At 54.5% G+C, this 18,263-nt stretch overlaps 1 protein-coding gene across 2 annotated transcripts; it reads right to left on the bottom strand.

The window, feature by feature from the left end:
• PRRT1B (proline rich transmembrane protein 1B) lies at positions 1 to 17,426 on the bottom strand. Of its 2 annotated transcripts, none has more exons than XM_030919863.1 (5): positions 17,394 to 17,426; positions 11,937 to 12,113; positions 4,456 to 4,928; positions 3,295 to 3,438; positions 1 to 1,124 (listed from the first exon to the last, which is right to left on the bottom strand). In XM_030919863.1, the coding sequence occupies exons 4-5, from the start codon at positions 3,424 to 3,426 to the stop codon at positions 975 to 977; spliced, it is 282 nt and encodes a 93-aa protein (XP_030775723.1). In that variant the 5' UTR covers positions 3,427 to 3,438; positions 4,456 to 4,928; positions 11,937 to 12,113; positions 17,394 to 17,426; the 3' UTR covers positions 1 to 974. The 2 variants fall into 2 exon arrangements, with proteins under 2 accessions (XP_030775723.1, XP_030775722.1); XM_030919862.1 differs by lacking the exon at positions 17,394 to 17,426 and adding an exon at positions 14,640 to 14,901.
• Positions 17,427 to 18,263: the final 837 nt, after the last annotated feature.

Genomic DNA, 18,263 nt, shown 5'->3' on the forward strand with positions numbered 1-18,263 from the left:
GGATTACAGGCATGAGCCACCTCGCCCAGCATCTGCAGTGGTTTTGAATCTTGTTAAAATGCAGGGTAATTCTTGGGACCACAGCTAATGGGACTGGGGTACCAGGCATCTGATGCCAGGGTCATAGGTACAGCTCTACAGGCTGGTGGAGGAATCTTGGTTCAAGTGCTCCCCAATCAGGTGGCCCTTGTCAAACGAGGACCCGGCTGATCCTCTATCATTTGGTGGTTCTTGCCAGCACTGCCTGTATGCCAACAGCATCTCAGAGAGGGGTGGGTAGGGTGTCCTGGAGCCCCACCGTGGACAGATGTTGCCGTGGGCCCTGGAAGAGAGCTAGGAAGTGTCCCCAAAGTAGCAATGTGAAGCTCTGCATGGGGTGTCGCTTTGTGTTGATTGACCAGACACTGTGGCCCTGGTTTCTGGATGTAGGGTCAGCATGAGGGACCCTGTCTCCTGGGGCGGGGAAGAGATAGAGGAACAACCAGCCAGGAGCGACCATACTCCACTCTCCCACAGGGAAAGGTAATACTGGCAGCCCGATCACCTCAACTGGGCTGGAGGTTGGGCAGGGGGTGGAGGTTGCAGTGTCCTTCCAGATGGCTCTGAAGACAGTGAAGGCTTTGGCCCCTACAGTGGCCTCCCAAGGGCACAGATGAAGGCAAGAGGAGTCCCACGAAGGCCTTGAGAGGAGGCACCTAGGAAATGGGCCTCTGGTGGGCTCCAGTCCCACAGCTGGGGCCGGGCTCTGGAGACACCGTGGATTAGGACACTGACTGAGGCTCCAGTGGGCCACCTGTGGGGGCTGAGAAGGCTGAGGCCTGGCCACAAGTCAGTTGAGGGTTGCCAAGCCTGCCCTCTTCTGGCCCCTGGATTCCCTCTGCAGGCGAGAGCTGGCCACCGGCAGAGAAAGGGTCTGGCCCGGCCAGTTATCCCTGCGCATCCCGGCATCCAGCATCCCCGCAGGAGCCACAGCCTCAGGGAAGGTAGAGAGCCACCACCACGTAGATGACCCAGCTGGTGGACACAAAGACCCCGAAGAGCAGGCTGAAGAGCACCAGCGAGCGGGCCTTCCGCGAGGCCTCCTCGGCCTGGACCAGGTCGCCCCTGCCCAGGGCTGCACGGGTCTGCAACGAGACAGGGAGGCGGTGGTGGGAGCGAACAGGGAGCCCCCCACTCCCTCCCAGTGCGACTGAGGGCCAGGCCCAATTCCACAAACTTGAGAAACTGACACACTGAAAAGGTCAGGGACCTGCCAGGCCCACAGCTCAAAAGGCGGCAGGAGTGAAGGCAGTGGCGGCCGCCAGCCATCGGGTGCTTGTCACGCTCAGCACTGACAGATGCCCTCAGCTTCAACCTCTACCATCCTTGCAGCAGCCCTAAGGCTGACCCCACTTTGCAGATGTGGAAACAAAGGCTCAGAGAAGTTAAGTGACCTACCCGGGGCACACCACTAATGGTGGAGCCAGAATTCATCAGCAGGCAGCAGCCTCTCACGTCCCACCTCTGAGTTGTCCTGAGAGCTGCCTTCTGCTTATGGCTGGGGGCTTGAACAGCAGAGTGAAGCCAGGGCTGAGACCAGGTCAGCCTTGAGCATAGGCCCCCAGAGGCTTGCCTGCTTTTGTTTGTTTATTTCTTAAGACAGAGTCTTGCTCCATCTCCCAGACTGCAGTGCAGTGGTGCAATCTCAGCTCACTGCAACCTCCACCTCCTGGGTTCGAGTGATTCTCCTGTCTCAGCCTCCCGAGTAGCTGGGGCTACAGGTGCCCACCCCCATGCCCAGCTAATTTTTGTATTTTTACTAGAGATGGGGTTTCACTGTATTGGTCAAGCTGATCTCGAACTCCTGACCTCAAGTGATCCACCCACCTCGGCCTCCCAAAATGCTGGGATTACAGTCGTGAGCCACCACACCCAGCCCTATTTCTGTCTCTATTAGAGTGTCATCACATTGGCATCTTTGAATTCCCAGGGCCTAATAAATAGATGAATGGATAGAGGGATGGATGGGTGGATGGATGGGTGGGTGGATGGATGGATGGATGGATGGATGGAGACTAGAGAGATGATGGGTGGTAAGTGGGTGTATGGATGAGTAGATGGATGGATGAATGGAGAGATGGATGGATGGGTAGGGATTGGTGGATGGCTGAGTAGGCAGATGGATGAATAGTGGGGTGAGTGGATGGAAGATGGTAGATGGATGATGGATGGATGATAGATGGATGGAGGCTAGAGAGATGGTGGATGGGCTGGGCGCGGTGGCTCACGCCTATAATCCCAATACTTTGGCAGGCCGAGGTGGGTGGATCACCTGAGGTCAGGAGTTCAAGACCAGCCTGGCCAACATGGCAAAACCCCATCTCTATTAAAAATACAAAAAAATTAGCCGAGTGTTGTGGCAGGTGCCTGTAATCCCAGCTACTTGGGAGGCTGAGGCAGGAGAATTGCTTGAACCCAAAGGGTGGAGGTTGCAGTGAGCCGAGATCACGCCATTGCACTCCAGTCTGGCAACAGAGCAAGACTCTGTCTCAAAAAATAATAATTAAAAAAAAAAATGGCCGGGCGCGGTGGCTCACGCCTGTAATCCCAGCACTTTGGGAGGCAGAGGCGGGCAGATCATGAGGTCAGGAGATTGAGACCATCCTGGCTAACACGGTGAAACCCCGTCTCTACTAAAAATGCAAAACAATTAGCCGGGGCTGGTGGCGGGCTCCTGTAGTCCCAGCTACTCGGGAGGCTGAGGCAGGAGAATGGTGTGAACCCAGGAGGCAGAGCTTGCAGTGAGCCAAGATGGCACCACCGCACTCCAGCCTGGGCAACAGAGCGAGACTCCGTCTCAAAAAAAAAAAAAAAAGAGAGAGAGAGATGGTGGATGGGTGGGTGGATGGATAAATGGGTGGGTGAGTGGATGGGTAGCTAGGGAGAAGGAGAGTTGGAGAGATGGAGTGGATGGATAGATTAGATGAGCATAGGAATGAATGAGCAGATTGTACCCCCTTTAAAACACAAGCCCCCACTGGAATGGGCAGCATATCGGGACTTATCAGTCATTCACAACTTTACTGTGAATTATTTTGGCCAAACATTCCACAGCACATTTTGAGTAGTTGGGGGCAGAGACAGGAGGGGCAAGGACCCCACAAACAATTGGGCTCTGACTTCCCAATTCTCACCCCCCTCCAGAGGGAGAGACGCCAGAGACCGTGTTGCTGGAAGAGGGGTTCTGTGGACCCACTGGGGCACCAGTGGCTGCGTGCTAGGAGAGGCTGTGCCCAGGGCCGCCCCCGCACCTACCTCGTGGGAGTAGACGATGGCGATGAGGCCGGTGAGCAGACAGCAGAAAAGGGTCACCAGCACTGACTCCATCATGTAGTCCTTTGGCAGGGGCCTGTGCTCGACCGTGACAGGGCCTGGCATGCCAGCCATCGGGCCATTGTACTGTGGGGGCAGAGCCACAGTGGTGAGGAACTGGCCCAACCTCCGGACAGCAGAGTGAGTGAGAAGGCCAGCCAGGCCATGCAAGTTCTCTCACTCAGTCCCCAAGTCCCCACCCGTTGAGGCTGCAATTCACGGAGGGGTTGGGTCAGGGTGCCCCTCTGCCCTCTCCCTCTTGCACCCCTGGCCACTGAGTCCCGCTGAGCCCTCAGTCCTGCCCTCTACAGTTGGCTCAGCCCAGGGTCCAGCCTCTGTGATATTTTATCGTCCTCACTGGGCTTGCCACCCCTCCCTGAGGGGCCTCCGATCTTTCCCCCACAGGCAGCCCAGGATTTTTGTTTGGTTTTATTTGTATTTTTATTTTGGAGGCAGAGGCTTGCTCTATCACTCAACCGGGAGTGCAGTGGTGTGATCTCGGCTCACTGCAGCCTCGACCTCCCTGGCTCAAGCAATCCTCTTGCCTCAGCCTCATGAATAGCTGGGGCTACAGGCGTGCACCACCATGCCCGGGTAATTATTTTTACATTCAGTAGGGATGAGGGCTCACTATGTTGCCTAGGCTGGTCTGGAACTCCTAAGCCCAAGCCATCTGCCCGTCTTGGCCTCCCAAAGTGCTGGGATTACAGGTATGAGGCATCGCGCCCGGACTGTTTTGTTTTTAAAGAAAATCTAATCAAGTCACCTCCTATACAAAGTTTCTGGGGTCCCTCACCACGGGTCCCACTTTCCTCCCCTCCCTACCAAGCCAAACAAGCCTCCACCATCCCCAGAACGTCCAGTCTCGGCCCCTCTACGCCTGTGCAATGCCCTCTGCCCAGGGCGCCTGTCATTCTCTTTGCCTTAGCCCCCCTGTTCATCCTCCAAAACCCCACTCAAATGCCCCCACCTCTAAGGAGCCTCCAGGACTCGCCCGCCCCCAGGCCAAGGTGGCGCTTCCTCCTCTGCAAGGACAGAAGTGACCCCTCGCCCTCCGCACGGACGCCCACGACCACGCGCAGACAGCACGCGGCCGCCACTCACCACGGGGAAGGGGAAGGCGGCCCCGGCGGGCGACGGGAAGAGCGCGGGTGGCGTGGGCGCGGCCGGGTAGAGCTGAGCGGGCGGTGGGAAGAGCGCAGACGGCGCGGGCTGCAGGAGCACGGGCACCTGCGGGAAGGGCGGGTACAGCAGCGGCGCGGCCTTGGGGTCCGGGGGCGCGTAGGGCGGGGGCTCCCCAACGAAGCCGATGTGTGGGGCGCTGCTGGCCGCCGCCTTAGAAGCCAGACCGGCCTCGCCCACCGCCTGGGCCGGAGCGTCCTCTGGTGCGGGCTCGCTGCCCCCCGCGGCCCCGTCCTCGCTGGGCGCCCCATCCTCATCCAGGGGCCGCGGGCGGCGCGGGAGCTGCGGCAGCGCGGGCTGCTCGGAAATCTGGGGATCCTCGGGGGCGGCGGGCTTCGGGGGACTCCGGGGGTCCTCGGGGGTGGCGGGGCTGCCGCCCCCTTTTGTGTCGGACCCTAGAAAGAAATGGCAGCAGCCGTAAGCAAGAGGCCGCCAGGCTGGGTGGGACCTCCCTGGTCCCGAAGCTCCCACGAACCAAGCTCCCAGCCCTCTGCAGCTGGGCCTCATAGGATCTTGACCCAAAGGGACTAGAAAACAGGCCCAGAGGGGCCACCTGCCTTGCTAGGGTCACACAGACTGAACGGCTCGTCTGGGTGGGAACCCAGGCTGCGGGCCCCGCCCCTCCCCGCGCTGCCCCGCCCCCTTTCCTTGGCAGATGGCCTCTGTTGGGAGGTAGTTTCGCCCCCAACTAAGGCCTTTATGTCAAAGCTAATTGGACCAGAAAAGGAGAATCAGCCCAGGGAAGTCCCTGATTGGCTGTCCTGAGATACACCTCCAATGAAGGGGATAGGCTGTCTTGAGATACACCTACCTGAGGAGCTGAACCAATTACATTCTTGTCTTGGAGTTGTAGGGGAGGGGGTGAGGTACCCAGGAGCTGCCAAACTGTAGCTAGAGTAACATGGTGGAGCCAGGAGGTCACTAAGGGCCATATGCACACTGAGGCACCAAGAGAATGGACACCAGAATACATAGGGCCCAGCAGTTTGAAGCCAGGACTCAGAGCCTCAAAGCTGCCCAGCTGCCTTGCTCCTGACCCAGGCCCTGGCCTTCACCACCCAAAGATAGGCCCTGGTGGTGCCTGGTCAGGTCCCAACAAATTCTTAAGGTCCCCTGCACCTCCTGAGAGCATCCCGACCAGCTGAGCACCAGAGGGCCTCAGGCAAGCGTGCAAGGAAGGCCCCGGAAGAGAATCGCAGAGTGGACTCCCCTGACATAGGTGGGCATTCAGGCCTCACAGCAGAAGTGGGCAGCCCAGAGCCAGGGGTCTGGCTTTGGAAGTCCATTTCCTAAGTGTCCTTAAGGGTTATAGAAGGCAGAGGGATGAGTGAAACAGACATCACACGGACATCTCAGTGGGGGTGGGAGGACCCTTCCTGAAGTCCCCCACAGGTGGAAGCAGGGATCCTTGCCAGAGTGATCCCAATGGCAGGGAATGCTGAGCCCCTGGGCACGTCCTGCCTCAACCCCCTCCCAGCAGCCAGGGGCTCACTCATGGCCCCCGCACCCCATACACCTGCCATGCTGTTTATACCTCCACACTTTTATCTGTGATGTCCCTGTTTCTCTACCCCTTGGATCTGGGCTTGGCCGTGTGACTTGCTTTGGACAATGGGGCATTGACAAACATTTTGTAAGCAGAAGCTTTAAAGACCTTTCTCTCCAGGTTAGCAGGGGCTGGGGCTGGGGAGTTAGTGTTTCATGGGTGTAGAGTTTCTGTTTGGGAAGATGAAAAAGCGCTCCGGAGGTAAGATGGTGGTGACGCTTGCGCAACAATGTGAGTGTACTTAATGCCACTGAATTGCATACTTATAAGTGGTTCAAATGATGACTTGTATGTTATACGTATTTAGCACAATTTTTTAAAAGCCTATCTCTCCAGCTGATGACAGTTGAAAAGTCTAGACAAAATACAAAAAGGAACCATCTGAAGTCACTGAAAAGCAAACAAAAGCAGGCGGGTTGTGGAGTGGAGTCAAAACTTAGAGAATGGCCAGGCGCGGTGGCTCACGCCTATAATCCCAGCACTTTGGGAGGCCGAGGCGGGTGGATCATCTGAGCTCAGGAGTTTGAGACCACCCAGGACAACATAAAGAAACCCCGTCTCTGCTAAAAAAAAAAAAATATATATATATATATATATATATAAATTAACCAGGTGTGGGTAGCGCATGTCTCTAGTCCCAGCTACTTGGGAGGCTGAGGCAGGAGAATTGCTCGAGCCGCAGAGGCGAAGGCTGCAGTGAGTCGAGATTGCACCGCTGCACTACAGCTTGGGCTACAGAGTGAGACTCTGTCTCAAAAAAAAAAAAAAAAAAAAAAAAAACTTTAAGAGAAATGGGCCAGTCATGGTGGCTCCCAAGAGGCCAAGGCGGACAGATCACTTGAGGTCAGGAGTTTGAGACCAGCTTGGCCAATATGGTGAAACCCTGTCTCTATTAAAAAAACAAAAAAAAATTAGCTGGGCATGGTGGCACATGCCTGTAATCCCAGCTACTCAGGAGGCTGAGGCAGGAGAATTGCTTGAACCCAGGAGTCAGAGGTTGCAGTAAGCCGAGATCACGCCATTGCACTCCAGCCTGGGAAACAGTGAGACTCCATCTCAAAAAATAAAACAAAACAAAACAAAAAACGTAGAGAAATGGACTTCGATGGGGCGAGTTTCCTGCTTTTCCCCTCTCATTGCCCTCGCGGCGCAGAGCACCAGCACCAGACCCCCACTGGAGCAGCAGAACAGGAGACTAAAAGTCCAGTAGAAACGGTGTCATTCTGACCAGATGGACCAGGAAAGGAAAGGGCCCCCCACTCTCTGCAGAGTGAGAAGATGGGGGCAGACCTAGAAGAGACAGAGCTGGAGAAGGGGGGTCCCCTGATTCTGTGTGTGACCTGGGGTGACCACCATATCACTGTCTGCCCAGGACTTTCTCGGATTTAATACTGAGAGTCTCACATCCTGGGAAACTCCTTAGTCCCAAACAAACTGGGAGGGTTGGACTCCCTAGAACGAATTCACCCAAGTCTCGGTGTCCCCCTGAACTGCATGTGCAGGAGACAAACCCAGACCAGCCTAACAAAAACTCTGAAAACTGACCCGAGTTTGGAAATGCCACTCAGAAGGTGAAACAGAACTTGTGGTCTGAAACGAACCAGGCTGATTGCCTGCTGAAACCAAACAAACCCACCTTCTCCGGGGAACTGTAACAGGACTAAGAATCTACACAACACACTTGTCAGGCCTCTGAACCTAAACCAAGCCATCATATCCTCAGTGACCTGCACTATACATTCAGATGGCCTGAAGGCGCTGAAGATCCACAGAAGTGAAAATAGCCTTAACTGATGACATTCCACCATTGTGGCTTCTGCCCCACCCTAACTGATCAATGTACTTTGTAATCTCCCCCACCCTTAAGAAGGTTCTTTCTTTTTTTTTTTGAGACGGAGTCTCGCTCTGTCACCCAGGCTGGAGTGCAGTGGGGCAATCTCGGCTCACTGCAAGCTCTGCTTCCCAGGTTTACACCATTCTCCTGCCTCAGCCTCCCAAGTAGCTGGGACTACAGGCGTCCGCCATCTCGCCTGGCTAGTTTTTTGTATTTTTTAGTAGAGACGGGGTTTCACCGTGTTAGCCAGGATGGTCTCGATCTCCTGACCTCGTGATCCGCCCGTCTCGGCCTCCCAAAGTGCTGGGATTACAGGCTTGAGCCACCGCGCCCGGCCAAGAAGGTTCTTTATAATTCTACCCACCCTTGACAATGTACTTTGTGAGATCCACCCCCTGTCCCCAAAACATTGCTCTTAACTCCACCGCCTATCCCAAAACCTATAAGAACTAATGGTAATCCATCACTCTTTGCTGACTCTTTTCAGACTCAGCCCGCCTGCACCCAGGTGAAATAAACAGACTTGTTACTCACACAAAGCCTGTTTGGTGGTCTCTTCACATGGACACGTGAAACAATACTATTCACAATGTCCAGGACACAATCCAAGATCATTCGCCATACAAATGTGGAAACGTGACCAATGCTCAAAGGAAAAGACAGTCAGCAGATGCCAACCCTGAGATGACCTGATATTGGAATTTCTAGAAAAAGCAGCCATTATAACTATGCTCCATGAGGTCAAGATAAACACACTTGGCCAGACATTGTGGCCTCCTCACAGGAGGGTGCAGTGAGCTGTGATCAAACCACTACACTCCAGCCAGGGCTGCAGAGTGAGACTTTGTCCTCCCCAAAAGGGAGGGGTGGCATGTGACAAACTTTCTGTGCCTCCATTTCCTCATCTGTAAAGCGAAGATAAATCACAGTAATAATCTTTTTGTTGTTGTTGTTTTGAGACACAGTCTCGATCTGTCGCCCAGGCTGGAGTGCAGTGGTGTGATCTGGGCTCACTGCAAACTCTGCCTCCCAGGTTCACACCATTCTCCTGCCTCAGCCTCCCGCATAGCTGGGACTACAGGTGCCCACCACCACGCCCAGATAATTTTTTTTGGTATATTTAGTAGAGATGGGGTTTCACCGTGTTAGGCAGGATGGTCTAGATCTCCTGACCTCGTGATCCACAGGCCATCCAAAGTGCTGGGATTGCAGGCGTGAGCCAACGCACCCGGCCCATGGGTGGGGTTATTTTATAGGATTTGGGTAGGTAAAGGAAAATTACATGCAAAGGGGGTTGTTCACTGGCGGGGAGGGGTGGGGGTCACAAGGTGCTCAGTGGGGGAGCTTCTGAGCCAGGATGAGCCAGGAAAAGGAATTTCACAAGATAATGTCATCAGTTAAGGCAGGAACCAGCCATCTGGATGTGTTCGTGCAGGTCGCAGAGGATATGATGGCTTAGTTTGGGCTCAGAGGCCTGACATTCCTGTCTTCTTATATTAATAAGAAAAATAAAACAAAATAGTGTTGAAGTGTTGGGGCAGTGAAAATTTTTGGGGGGTGGTATGGAGAGAAAATGGGTGATGTTTCTCACGGCTGCTTCAAGTGGGATTATGGGCGACATGGGAACCTAGAGTGGGAGAGATTAAGCTGAAGGAAGATTTTGTGGTAAGAGGTGATATTGTGGGGTTGTTAGAAGGAGCATTTGTCGTATAGAATGATTGGTGATGGCCCGGATGCGGTTTTGTATGAACTGAGAGACTAAATGGAAGACACAAGGTCCAAATAAGAGAAGAAGAAAAACAGGTATTAAAGGACTAAGAATTGGGAGAACCCAGGACATCCAATTAGCGAGTGCCCAAGGAGGTTCAGCATAGCCCTGCCAGCAAAGATTGGAGATTGAGTTGAGCATAGTTTGTGATTTTGAGGGGCTCTAAAACTATTAAAACAGCGGCAGCCATTGCACGCATACGTAAGGGCTAGGCTAAAACAGTAAGGTCAAGTTGTTTGGACAGAAAGGCTACAGGACGTGGTCCCGGCTGTTGTGTAAGAATTCTGACCACACTAACCATGCCTAGGAAGGAAAGGAGCTGTTGTTTTGTAGAAGGGATTGGGGTTTGGGAGATTAGCCGGAAACGATCAGCAGGGAGAGCACATGTATTTTCATGAGAATTGTGGGGAAAAGAAAGAGAGATCAGACTGTTACTGTGTCTATGTAGAAAGAAGTAGACATAAGAGACTCCATTTTGTTTTGTACTAAGAGAAATTCTTCTGCCTTGAGGTGCTGTTAATCTGTAACCCCAGCCCCAACCCTGTGCTCGCAGAGACATGTGCTGTGTTGACTCAAGGTTTAATGGATTTAGGGCTGTGCTGTTAAAAATGTGTTTGCAGGCAGCATGCTTGGTAAAAGTCATCGCCATTCTCCAGTCTCAAGTACCAAGGGACACGATGCACTGCGGAAGTCCACAAGGACCTCTGCCTAGGAAGGCCAGGTATTGACCAAGGTTTCTCCCCATGTAATAGCCTGAGATATGGCCTGGTGGGAAGGGAAAGATCTGACCATCCCCCAGCCTGACACCCATAAAGGGTCTGTGCTGAGGAGGACTCGTGAAAGAGGAAGTCCTCTTTGCAGTTGAGATAAGAGGAAAGCATCTGTCTCCTGCTCGTCCCTGGGAATGGAATGTCTCGGTGTAAAACCAGAACGTATGTTCTATTTACTGAGATAGGAGAAAACCTCCTTATGGCTGGAGGTGAGACGTGCTGGCAGCAATACTGCTTTTTAATGCATCGAGATGTTTGTGTAAAGTCAGACATAAATCTGGCCTACGTGCACACCAAGGCACAGCACCTTTCCTTAAACTTATTTATGACACAGAGATCTTTGCTCACATGTTTTCCTGCTGACCCTCTCCCCACCATTACCCTGTAGTCCTGCCACATCCCCCTCTCTGAGATGGTAGAGATAGTGATCAATAAATACTGAAGGAACTCAGAGACCAGTGCTGGCGTGGGTCCTCCGTATGCTGAGCGTCGGTCCGCTGGGCCCACTGTTCTTTCTCTACACTGTCTCTGTGTCTTATTTCCTTTCTCAGCCTCTAGTCCCACCTGACAAGAAACACCCACAGGTGTGGAGGGGCTGGCCCCCATCAGAGAATTATGCCAAGATAGGTAACAGATGAGGAAGAAATTTGGGCTTGACTGAAGTAATGGGGGATGTCTGTGAAGCCTTACCCAGGTTAATTTGCTGAGCCTGATGGGTGTCAGGGTCAGTCCAAGTGAAAGCAAAGAGAGGCTGGGGATGAAGGATGCAAAGGAATAGTAAAGAGTGTTTGAGATACAGAACAGAATAATGGGTTGTGGAGGGAGGTACTGAGGATAGGAGAGTATATGGGTTTGGAATCGCGGGGTGGATAGGCAAAATGATTTGGTTGATAAGGCATAGATTCTAATCTAACCTGTAAGGCTTATCTGGTTTTTGGACAGGTAAAATGGGGGAATTGTAAGGAGAGTTTATAGACTTTAGAAGCCCATGCTGTAACAGGTGAGTGGTAACAGGCTTTAATCCCACGCTTTAAAGCGTGCTGTGGGATGGGATATTGGCATTGAGTGCGGTAAGGGTGATTAAGTTTTAACAGGATGGTAAGGGGTGCATGATATACTTGTCGATTAAGGTGGGGAGATACAAGAGAGAAATGCAAAGGAGGCTTTGGGTTGGGAAGAAGGGCGGCAATGAGTTGTGGCTATAGTCCAGGAATAGTCAGGGAAGCAGATAATTTAGTTAAAATGCAGATAATTTGGTTAAAATGTTTCTGCCTAATAAGGGAACTGAGCATGTGGGGATAACTAAAAAAGAGTGCATGAAAGACTGTTGTCCAAGTTGGCACCAGAGTTGGGGAGTTTTAAGAGGTTTAGAAGCCTGGCTGTCAATACCCACAACAGTTATGGAGGCAAAGGAAACAGGCCCTTGAAAAGAAGGTAATGTGGAGTGAGTAGCCTCCGTATTGATTAAGAAGGGGACGGACTTACCCTCCACTGTGAGAGTTACCCGAAGCTCGGCGTCCGTGATGGTCTAGGAGGCTTCCGAGGCGATTGGGCAGCGTCCGTCTTCAGCCGCTAAGCCAAGAAGATCTGGGAAGGAGTCAGTCAGAGCCTTGGGCCAGAATTCCAGAAGCTCTGGGAGTGGCTGCCAGGTGAGTTGAAAAACTGAAAAACAGTCCGATTTTCAGTGGGGTCCCACACAGATGAGACACGGCTTAGGAGGAATCCCGGGCTGTGGGGGCATTCCTTGGCCTAGTGGCCAGATTTCTGACACTTGTAGCAAGTTCCTGGGGGAGGAGGTTCTGGAGGAACTGTGGCAGCTGCGGTTCAGGCGTTTGGAGCTGTGTGCTGGAGATATGGCTGGGGTCTGTCTCACAGTGGAGGCAAGGAATTGCAACTCAGAAATACATGGCTACTTGGCTGCCTCTACTCTGTTATTGTACTCCTTGAAGATGAGGTTAATTAAGTCCTGTTGTGGGGTTTGAGGGCCAGAATTTAACTTTGGGGGTTTTATTTAATGTCGGGAGTGGATTGGGTAATAAAATGTATATTGAGAAGAAGATGGCCTTTGACCTTTTTGTTTGTTTTTGAGACAGAGTCTTGCTCTGTCGCCCAGGCTGGAGTGCAGTGGCTCCATCTCGGCTCACTGCAAGCTCTGCCTCCACCTCCCAGGTTCAGGCCATTCTCCTGCCTCAGCCTCCTGAGTAGCTGGGACTACAGGCGCCCGCCACCACGCCCGACTAATTTTTTGTATTTTAAGTAGAGACGGGGGTTTCACCGTGTTAGCCAGGATGGTCTCGATCTCCTGACCTCGTGATCCACCGGCCTTGGCCTCCCAAAGTGCTGGGATTACAGGCGTGAGCCACCGCACCCAGCCGGCCTTTTGACCTTTTAGGGTCTAGGGCTGTAAAGCGTCTAAGTGTTGCTGCCAAACGAACCAGGACCTGTGCTGGGTTTTTCATATTTGATGAAAAAGAGCCTAAACACTTATTGACTTGGGGGAGATCAGATAAAGAAAAAGGAGCATTGCCTTGACTATGCCTTTAGCTCCAGCCACCCTTTAAAGAGGAAATTGCTGGGCAGGTTGGAGAGGGCTAGTCGTGGAAGGAAACTGTAAGCCAGACCAGCTGTGAGGAAGGGAGGTGATAAAAGGATTATACGGTGGGGGAGCACAGGCTGAGGAAGAATTGGGACCTAGCTCAGCCTGGCATGGAGCAGCCTGGGGAGGAGGGAGAGGCCAGAAGGGTCCGTAGAAAAGGAATATTCAAAAGACTCATCGACGCTCGGGGTTGGGACTGGGGACAGGCGGGAGGGAAAGGAAGATTTGGGCCAAGTTGCATTGGGAACAGAGACTAGGGAGGGACCGATGTGTGAAAGAATGCCTGGATGTCAGGCACCTCAGACCATTTGCCCATTTTATGACAAGAATTATCTAGATCTTGGAGGATGGAAAAATTGAAAGTGCCGTTTTTTGGCTATTTGGAACCACCGTCGGTTTGTATTGAGGTCAAGCGGTGTTGCAGGAGAAAATAAGACACGTCGATTTTAGGTCAGGCGAGAGTTGAAGAGGTTTTAAGTTGCTGAGAACAGAGGCTAAGGGAGAAGAGGGAGGAAGAGAGAGTGGAAGGTTGCCCGTAGTGAAGGAGGCAAGTTTAAAGAGAAGGGTAGAGACACGGAGAGAAGGGGTGGGGGTGCTTGCCCCCCAGGAAGGTGGAGAGAAGAGAGGATAGAGACACGGAGAGAAGGGGTGGGGGTGCTTGTCCCGCAGGAAAGTGGAGAGAAGAGAGGGTAGAGACACGGAGAGAAGGGGTGGGGGTGCTTGTCCCCCAGGAAAGTGGAGAGAAGAGAGGGTAGAGACACGGAGAGAAGGGGTGGAGGTGCTTGTCCCCCAGGAAAGTGGAGAGAAGAGAGGGTAGAGACACGGAGAGAAGGGGTGGGGGTGCTTGCCCCCCAGGAAGGTGGAGAGAAGAGAGGGTAGAGACACGGAGAGAAGGGGTGGGGGTGCTTGCCCCCCAGGAAGGTGGAGAGAAGAGAGGGTAGAGACACGGAGAGAAGGGGTGGGGGTGCTTGCCCCCCAGGAAGGTGGAGAGAAGAGAGGGTAGAGACACGGAGAGAAGGGGTGAGGGTGCTTGTCCCGCAGGAAAGTGGAGAGAAGAGAGGGTAGAGACACGGAGAGAAGGGGTGGGGGTGCTTGTCCCGCAGGAAGGTGGAGAGAAGAGAGGGTAGAGACAAGGAGAGAAGGGGTGAGGGTGCTTGTCCCGCAGGAAGGTGGAGAGAAGAGAGGGTAGAGACACGGAGAGAAGGGGTGGGGGTGCTTGTCCCGCAGGAAGGTGGAGAGAAGAGAGGGTAGAGACACGGAGAGAAGGGGTTGGCTGAGCAGTCCTGGGCTGCAATGTGCTTGAGTTTGCCAAAGTCCCTGCAATTGACTTGCCACCAAGGGAATGTGGGTGAAAATCAGGCAGGCGTCCCCGCTTGATTAAACACCAAGGGAAGACTGTCTTCCCAAGTCCGTGACCGGTCTGGAGTTTTGGGTCCACGAATGAAACGCGTCTCCTTTGTCTCTACCAGAAAAGGAAAGGAACTGAAATTAAGAGAAGGGAGATATTGAAGGGTGGCGCCAAGATGGAAAGGAGAAACAGATTGAGGGATAGTGAGAGAGGCTGGAGAAGAGAGTAAAGAGAAGCCGCTTACCTGATTTAAAACTGGTGAGATGTTCCTTGGGCTGGTGGGTCTGAGGACCCGAGGTCGTAGGTGGATCTTGCTCACGGAGCAAAGAGCAGGAGGACCCAAGGGAGGTCCCCCGATCAGAGTCACGGCACCAAATTTCACTCGTGTCCGTGTGAAGAGACCACCAAACAGGCTTTGTGTGAGCAATAAAGCTTTTTGATCATCTGGGTGTGGGTAGGCGGAGTCCAAAAAGAGAGTCGGAGAAGGGAGATAGGGGTGGGGCCGGTTTTTTGTTTTTTTTTTTTTTTTTTTGAGACTGAGTCTGGCTCTGTCCCCCAGGCTGTAGTGCAGTGGTACGATCTTGACTCACTGCAAGCTCCGCCTCCTGGGTTCACGCATTCTCCTGCCTCAGCCTCCCGAGTAGCTGGGACTATAGGTGCCCACCACCACGCCGGCTAATTTTTTGTATTTTTAGTAGAGACGGGGTTTCACCGTGTTAGCCAGGATGGTCCCAATCTCCTGACCTCGTGATCCACCGGCCTGGGCCTCCCAAAGTGCTGGGATTACAGGCCTGAGCCACCGCGCCCGCCCCCAGCTGGGGCGGTTTTATGGGGTTTGGGTAGGTAAAGGAAAAATTACAGTCAAAGGGGGTTGTTCTCTGGCGGGGAGGGGTGGGGGTCACAAAGTGCTCAGTGGGGGAGCTTTTGAGCCAGGATGAGCCAGGAAAAGGAATTTCACAAGGTACTGTCATCAGTTAAGGCAGGGACAGGCCATTTGCACTTCTTTCGTGGTGGAATGTCATCAGTTAAGGCAGGAACCAGCCATCTGGATGTGTACGTGCAGGTCACAGGGGATATGATGGGTTAGCTTTGGCTCAGAGGCCTGACATTGGGCGCCTGTAATCCCAGCTACTTGGGAAGGAGAATCCCTTGAACCTGGGAGAAGGAGGTTGCAGTGAGCCGAGATTGTGCCACTGCACTCCAGCCTGGGCAATAGAGCCAGACTAAGTCTCCAAAAAAAAAAAAAAAAAAAAAAAAAAAAAAAAAAAAAAAAAGGCGAACATGAGGTCAGGCTCTGCTCTGAGAGCTTTCGCTTCGGTAACCCGGGTCATCCTCCGGCGCGCTTTTGTTTTTATGCTCCCCATTTTTATTTTATTTTATTTTATTTATTTTTTTTGAGACGGAGTCTCGCTCTGTCACCCGGGCTGGAGTGCAGTGGCCGCATCTCAGCTCACTGCAAGCTCCGCCTGCCAGGTTTACGCCATTCTCCTGCCTCAGCCTCCCGTGTAGCTGGGACTACAAGCGCCCGCCACGTCGCCCGGCTAGTTTTTTGTATTATTTTTAGTAGAGACGGGGTTTCACCGTGTTAGCCAGGCTGGTCTCGATCTCCTGACCTCGTGATCCTCCCGTCTCGGCCTCCCAAAGTGCTGGGATTACAGGCTTGAGCCACCGCGCCCGGCCTATGCTCCCCATTTTACTAATGAGGGAACCGAGGCTCCCAGGAAACGTGGGTCTCAGCGAGTCAGCTTTCCACCCGAAACAGGTCTCTCTGGGATGCTGTCCCTGCCCCAGCTATCAAAACAAAAACCGCAGTTTCCCTGGATCCCGCCAGGGCAAATACCTGGCCCGATGGCGCGGAGATAGAGCCCCAGAGTAAATAAACCTGCTGGCGGCGCTGCCTTGGGCGGGGGGGGGGGGGGCTCGGGTGGGTCCTCAGGTTCTCAGGTTCTTGACACCAGAGCCTCCACCAGGCATTCCAGCTGGGAAGGGGGATCCGGTTCCCCGCAGGGCAAGTGCTTGAGGGTCTGGGGGGAGAGTCCTGGAGGGCGGGGCGGGGGCGGGAGGGGTCAGCGCTCCAGCATCTCCCGGAGCTGCTTGCAGATGGGACTGGGTGCGCCCCATCCCTGGGCTCTGGAGCTCAGCGGCGCTGGGGAATGCGGGGGCAGGGAGTGCGCCGGACTCTGCAGGGGTCCCACTGCTACCGCCCCACTGCCTCCTGCCAGCCAGAGACTCCCCAGGGAAAGGACGAGGTCTGGGTTCCCTGTCTCCCGCGCCTTTCAGCGCGTGGCGCCTGGGGATGGGCGACGTCTAGTTGGTCGCAGCCTTGGCCGGGTCCCACCCGCGTCCGCGCCTCTCTCCAGCTCTGCCCCCACCCTACCCCTCTCGGTCCCTGTCTCCAGCTCTCCGTCCCTGAATTAGCCCGTGGGGTCTCTTCCCAGCTCGTGCTCCCCACTACAGGCTCTATCTCCACCCCGCCCTGGCCAGGGTCGCCCACTCCCCTGCTGCAACGGCTTCAGCCTGGCCGAGGTGGTGAGCGGAGCTGCCAGAGGCGGGACACGGGGCGGGAGGGGGCAAAATGCGCAGAGAATGAACTGCCACGGCCCCCTCCCTGGCTCGCCCTCAGGAGCGCCCCCAGAGCTCCCGAACTTTCCACAACAGCTTCCCGGCCCTCCCTACCCTGGCTCCGGGTGGGGTGTCCTGGGCCGGACATTCTCCCCCATCTTGTTGCTGCCGGCTTCCGGGGCACCGCAACCGCGGGCCTGGGCCCGCCCCTCTGATCCCTGCCCCTTCAGAACCCGGCCCGCAGGTATCTACCCCCTAAACCCCCTCCAGCACCGGCCCCACCAGCACCTGCCCCTCCAGCAGCCGCCCCGCTGTTATCTACCCCCTACACCCCCTCCAGCACCCGCTCCACCTGCACCTGCCTCGCCAGCACCTGTCCCACCAGCACCTGTCCCACCAGCACCTGCCCCGCCAGACCTGCCCCGCCAGCACCTACCCCTCCAGCTCCTGCCTCCATGGCCTGAGCCCGCGGCGGCTGCAGGGACTGCGCGACTCCCTGGCCCTGCGCCTCCCGTCGGGCCGGCTCGGCTTGCTCAGGTTTCCTGGTGCCTGCAGCGAGGCCGGTTAATAATTGATCGCCTTGTTTGCCCACGGCTGGGTCAACATTTGCTCCCTGGCGCCCTGAGCTCCGCCGGACCTGCCTCCCTGCCTGCCTGGGTAGAACAGGCTTGATGGAGGCTCCGCGGTGCTGTGCAGGGCTGGATGGGTTGGGGTAGGAGGGGGAGCCAGCCAGGGGACTAGAGAAGTCAGGGTGACACACGAGAGTGCTCGCAAGGCCAGCGGGGCAGCATGAGACAATGAGGAGTGGTGGGGACCTGGGCAACTCGACAGCACAGCTGGGCGGATGTGACCTGCACGGAGGGGAGTGACGGTGGCTGTAGCTTTCTTTTAATTTTCCAGCAAAAGAAGCCAGAAACGTAGGTTTTAATGTGAAATCTCTCATTTCTGTTTATAAGACAAAGTCTCCCTCTTTCGCCCAGGCTGGAGTTCAGTGGTGCCATTTCAGCTCACTGAAACCTCCGCCTCCCGAGTTCAAGCAATTCTCCTGCCTCAGCCTCCTGAGTAGCTGGGATTACAGGCGCCCACCACCACGCCCGGCTAATTTTTGTATTTTTAGTAGAGACGGGGTTTCACCATGTTAGCCAGGATGGTCTGGATCTCCTGACCTCGTGATCCACCCGCCTCAGCCTCCCAAACTGCTGGGATTACAGGCATGAGCCACCAAGGCTGGCCGAAATATCTTGACTTTTAAAACCCATTTGTGGCCAGGCACGGTGGCTCAAGCCTGTAATCCCAGCACTTTGGG

This window comes from Rhinopithecus roxellana, chromosome 16, assembly GCF_007565055.1.
Source record: "Rhinopithecus roxellana isolate Shanxi Qingling chromosome 16, ASM756505v1, whole genome shotgun sequence".
Taxonomy (NCBI): domain Eukaryota; kingdom Metazoa; phylum Chordata; class Mammalia; order Primates; family Cercopithecidae; genus Rhinopithecus; species Rhinopithecus roxellana.

Bases quoted from the DNA above. Each gene is read 5' to 3' on its own strand.
- PRRT1B (XM_030919863.1), bottom strand. From the start codon at position 3,426: ATGGCTGGCATGCCAGGCCCTGTCACGGTCGAGCACAGGCCCCTGCCA. The intron at 1,125-3,294 runs GTAGGTGCGGGG...GTCTCGTTGCAG, and splicing joins CCATCGTCTACTCCCACGAG to ACCCGTGCAGCCCTGGGCAG.